At 54.3% G+C, this 5189-nt stretch overlaps 1 protein-coding gene across 1 annotated transcript in view; it reads right to left on the reverse strand.

The window, feature by feature from the left end:
• Positions 1–5046: 5046 nt before the first annotated feature.
• Positions 5047–5189, reverse strand: part of RNF222 (ring finger protein 222) — a 646-nt gene continuing 503 nt past the window's right edge. Inside the window, exon 2 of the mRNA XM_006761717.2 lies at positions 5047–5182. Coding sequence (XP_006761780.1) covers positions 5048–5182 — 135 coding nt within the window. The 3' untranslated portion in view covers position 5047. The remainder of the gene's footprint in view (positions 5183–5189) is intronic.

The raw sequence follows: 5189 nt of genomic DNA on the forward strand, positions 1-5189 counted from the left end.
GGGGCGGGGGTGTGGAGAGGGGCGCTCCTGGAGGCTAAGGAATAGCAGTGCGGAGCGGACGTCACCCCGCCGCGCGCCTGCAGGGGTTCGGATGCTTTTGCGAGAATAACACAGGTGTGTGCCGCGGGGAGGCCGACTTCGTATCACAGGAGCCGAGCTTGCCGAGCGGCTGGGGACAGTTTCTACTCCCTTTACATTGTTAGGGCCTTTAATACACTAAGTACCCGTGTGAAGCTGGTGTTGTTCCCATTTTACAGATGGGGACACTGAGCCACAGGAAACCGGGAGGGACTTGCGCGGGGCTATGCAGAAGCCACAGGTTATAGACGAACCCGTGCAGGCTGGCTTCCCAGCCCCTCTGCTAACTGTATGAAGTCCCAATTGCGGGAGCCCATTAGGTCGAGTCAGAGAGTGAGGAACCCTGCACGTGAGGGCCCAGAGTAGTCAGTAGAGAACATGTGTTCTCATGACTTCAAATAGTCGCAGGTTTTACTTATACTTTACGAATTCAGTGAGATTTACTCTGCCATTCGTTTCAACAAATGTTTATGGAGCCTCTTTCACGGGCCAGCCTCGAACTGGACTCTGGAGCTACACAAGGAAATTAGCCGAAGTTCGTGCCTGCAGGAAGCTCCTGTGTAAGACAGAGATAAGCAATGAAATCCACAGCCCCAGGATCCCAGGAGGGGTGCCCTCGGTGCCCTGGGTGCTTCTGTGCTTGTGCCCCGGGAGCAGAAGGGAGCGCTGGGGTCAGGGAAGGCTTCTGGGTGAGTTCTAGCCTGAGTTTTGAGGACGGAAGGTAATGTTAGCTCACGAGGCGCTGGGACTGGCTTTAGGGAAGGCATGGCGGTGTGAGGCAGCGGGACCACACACTGTCTCCAGGTGCCGGAGTGAGAGGCGGTCAGAGGGAAGGCACAGGGCCCTGGCCCAGACCCCAGACCCCACCAGCAATGAATGGGTCCTTTACTCGGCAGTCCTAGCCTGTGCAAGTATATATTAGCGTAAAGTTTATTATGATACGTTAAGCAAAAATTTTAACTTCCACCGCTGAAAGTTTTCTTGTTTGTCTTTAAAAAAGAATTTATTGGGCCATTGCTAACAAGAAAAAGCAGGTTGTGGGCATGAAGTCTAAACCACCAGGAGCAGTGCCAGGCGGGAAAGACATGTCCGCAGCCCTGGAGTTAAGGACTTTTTTGTTGTTGTTGTTAATCCTCATCCGAGGATATTTTTCCATTGATTTTTAGAGGAGGGGAAGAGAGAGGGAAAGACAGAGAGAAATACATTGATTGGTTGCCTCCTGCATGCGCCCTGACCAGGGCCTGGGCCGGGGAGGAGCCTGCAACCTATGTATACGTGCCCTGGACCAGATTTGAACACGGGACCCTTTTGGTCCACAGGCTGACGCTCTATCCACTGAGCCACACTGGCCAGGGCTGCTGACTTTTTTAAAACATCAGGTGGCGCCCGGCTGGCAGGGCTCGTGGTTGGTTGAGCGTGGACCTATGAACCAGGAGATCACAGTTCGATTCCCAGTCCGGTCATATGCCTGGGGAGTGGGCTTGATCACCAGCGTGGGATCCCCAGGGGGCAGCCGATCTATGATTCTCATCACTGATGTTTCTATCTTTCCCTCTCCCTTCCTCTCTGAAATCAATAAAAATATATTGAAAAATTAATAAAGAAAATTGTATTAAATAGAATAAGACATCAGGCAGGGGGGAGAAAGGTGTAAGTTGCTTTGAAAGAATTCACCTTGGCTACAGAGAAGGTTGGTGGAATAAGGCGAAGTATGGGCAACAGTCTGAAAAGTTCATGTGTGAGCAAGAATGGAGGCTCCTGGGTGGGTGCAGTGGTGCCTGGCAGAAATAGCCGCCTGGAAGTTAAACACCAACCTGCACTCGGGAATATAAGCGGTCTTGTTGCTTTGCCCTGCCGTTGTTAACTGATCAGCCCCTTCTTGTCTCTACCTTCCACCCTGTTGTAATTTAATTTAGGACAGCTCAGAATTCTCTCCTTATCAAATGGGAGGTGGCTGTGGTGTGTGGGTGTGTGTGTGTGAGTAGGGGAGGAAGGGAAGAGTAAGAGTCTACATTTAGCCGCAGGCCTCCACCCATCTGTCCGTCTTCCCATCTAATGGTATTTTCCTGTAGTGCCCTGACCCCAGAGTGGTTGCTTAAAGCAAAAGGTTTTGTGTGAGGAAGGGAAGGGAGGGTAGAGAAGAATAAAACCAAGCACATTAAATGATGGGGCACAAAGGAATCCATAGGCACCTAGGAACACTGAGAACATTCAACTTTTTACCTCGTTCCTGGGTGCCTGGTAAGCATAAGATGTCACGCCTCTAACCGGACAAACCAGCCGCACACACGCTGGAACCGAAGCACAGGCCGTGTGCAGCTTTCAGTGCTCCTGGGGCCGGCTCCTCGCCCCGCAGTGGGTGTGTGCACTGCAGAGATCTTTGGCTGCTAATCTGATGTTTCAACTTAATTTTCAAATAAGTAATATGTTTCCTTGGTTCAAAAATCACCAAGTGTTAAAGGAACAATTCCCCCTCTCATTGCATCATTTTCTCTAACCCTTCCACCACTCATCACATAGTTTTTGTGTGTCTTTTCCTAAGTTCTTGATGCATGAATAAGCAAGTGGGAATGTAACTTCTCATTGCCCCACTTTCTACACACATTGTAGGGCCTGATAACCAGGGTTCCACACCTTGCTTTTTCCCCTGTCGGCCACTGTATCCTGGAGCCTTTTCGTGTCAGTTCATAGACTTCTTCCTTTGAAGTTTTACAGCCCGTTCCATTGATTGGCATGTCGGCTTTCCCCGGTGGTTTGTTATTGTGAACAACTGCCATTACATAACCTTGTGCCTATGTCACTGCCCAGGTATGCACGTATGTCTGTAGGATGCATTCCTAGATCAGGAATTGGTGCATCAACCTGGACATTTTGATAGATAATGTTAAACTTCCCACCCTAGGGGCTTTATCAGCATGCATGCCCACCGCCTCACCTGCTTCTCCTCAGCTTGGTCAGCTGCGTGGGCTCTGAGACCTCCAGGTCTGACAAGCCAATCGGTGAGAACTGGTATGCCCGGAGCATGTTCATTTGCATCTCCTTCACAAGTGTCTTTCCCACCTAAAGTGGATTATCTTAAAAGCCCAAGCTTGGAGCTTCCCACCTGCATGTGCAATGTCTCTGGAATCTTTGAGAAAATATATACCTTTATTTTTAAAAATAGCTTTTGACATTCTTTGAAAATAAGAGGAGCGCCATCTACAAGCCACTGCTGGACAATATGAACACACGACAGGCATTTTGAAATTAAGATTTGACAAACAACAGAATCTAAAGTCAGGTCCCCAGAAGTTCACGGCACTGTTTAAAGCCGCCTGGCTGGGTTTGGTAAAACAGACCCGTGAGAGTCTTTTTGTAGATGTAACATTTGTTTTCCTGTAATAAATATTTTCCCCATGGGCCCACCTGTCTTCCCCAAACAGCATTATGCTCTTCTCGGGTCTTGAAAAGGGCATCCAGAAGTCCACGCGTGCTTGAGGCCAGCCCTCCCCGTGTCCCCTATAGCATGGGTCCCACTCCCTGACGGGTCCCAGAGGACCACCGCTTGAGGAGTTCGGGAACCCGGTCAGAGGCAGCGTGCTATCTCTTTCCCCACAGGGAGCCACCTGCCCAGAGAGGTATAGGTTGTGGAGGGCTCGGCTGTCGGCACACCTGGACTGCAAACAACCACCGTTTGAGCAGATAGCTGGAGGTTGCTTTGGTTTTAATCCTAAAATGAATGGAAGAGTATGGCCCAGTGACTTCTGGGCCTTCGTAAACAGAAAATAGTTGTTCCCGAATGGCTTGCTCCCGAGTGGTCCTCATCAGGGGCCCCCAGCGCTGTCCAGGGTGGGGTCCCCAGGTGACGAGGCCTTGCCCCGTGGCTGACAGCACCTGCGTTTCAGGATGCAGTCGAGGCTGTGGTGTCCCTGACAAGCACATCTGTTGTCTTCCCCACCCTTCCTCACCCAGCCCAGCCTGGGAATCCACCTCGGGAACTGGCCCGGCTGGTGTGGCCTCTGATGAGTGGTTGGGTCATGAGGAGGAGGCCTTGGGCTGGGAGAGGTGGGAGCCCCAAGGGTTAATTTGCCCGCATAGTTCGCAGCTGATTCAAGTCTCGGCCATTAGGCGTCTGCACTCCCCGTCTTCCTGTCCATCCTTGACAACCCAAGACTCCACCTGCGGACCCTTCCTCGGCCCGGGAGGCGTGGGGAGGACTCCGGCTGTGTGTGCGGCCGTTCTGCTGGCCTCGCCTCTGTCGACAAACGCCTGTTTCCCCACGTGGCCCCCGCTCCCAGGAAGACCTTCCTCTGCTCCTTCCCCCAGACACCCTGGGCCCCAGCCTCTGAGGTCAGCTACTTCCTCGGGGAGGTCACCTTCTAGGCTGGCGATTTGGGGGTCCGGCCGTGAGGGTCAGGAGTGGGCGCTGAGATTCTGGGGAGCCCGTGTGCTTTGGGCCCCTTCTGTTTGTGAGAACAGACTAGAGACTCCTGGGTGGGAGTTCTGACCCGGTCGCGTCCTGCCATCGGGCCCCCATCCAGCAGAACGCCTTATCCCCGCGAGGGAGCCCCACCTGCTTCAGGGGGGTCACCGGCAGGTGAGCACACCCCAGGGCTGGCCACCCCGCGAAGGGGCAGCACCCGTCTCCCCACCTGGCCCAGCCCCGGCCTGGAGGAAGGAGAGAGCATCTGCGGAGGCTCCTGGGCTTGTGTCTGGGCACGGGTTTCCATCGCACGTGTGACCCTGACCCAGAACCTGCAGTCTCCGTTTCCGTCCAGAGCTCAGGGGCTCAGCCCAGCTCTGGCCGAGATCACCAGCCCTGTCCCCGTCATGCCCAACCCCGGCTGGGAGCAGGGAGCTGGAGGCTAGGCGATGCCACACACCTCCAGTGAGCACCATCCTGATGCCCTCCCTCTGCTCCCCGTCTCCCCTCTGCCCTGGGGCCCCCTGCCCCGCCCAGGCCGTGGGGTGGCCCTGCAGGTGCCTCCTCTCACGCCTGCTTCCTCACCAGCAGCACCCAGGGCAAGATGGCAGCGACCACCGCCACCACGGCGATGAGGGTGATGAGCAGGAGGGCCCGGGAGCGGCAGCAGAAGGACCTGGTGGAGCGGGGCGCTGGGGGCGCCTCGGAG

This window comes from Myotis davidii, unplaced genomic scaffold, assembly GCF_000327345.1.
Source record: "Myotis davidii unplaced genomic scaffold, ASM32734v1 scaffold37, whole genome shotgun sequence".
NCBI lineage: Eukaryota > Metazoa > Chordata > Mammalia > Chiroptera > Vespertilionidae > Myotis > Myotis davidii.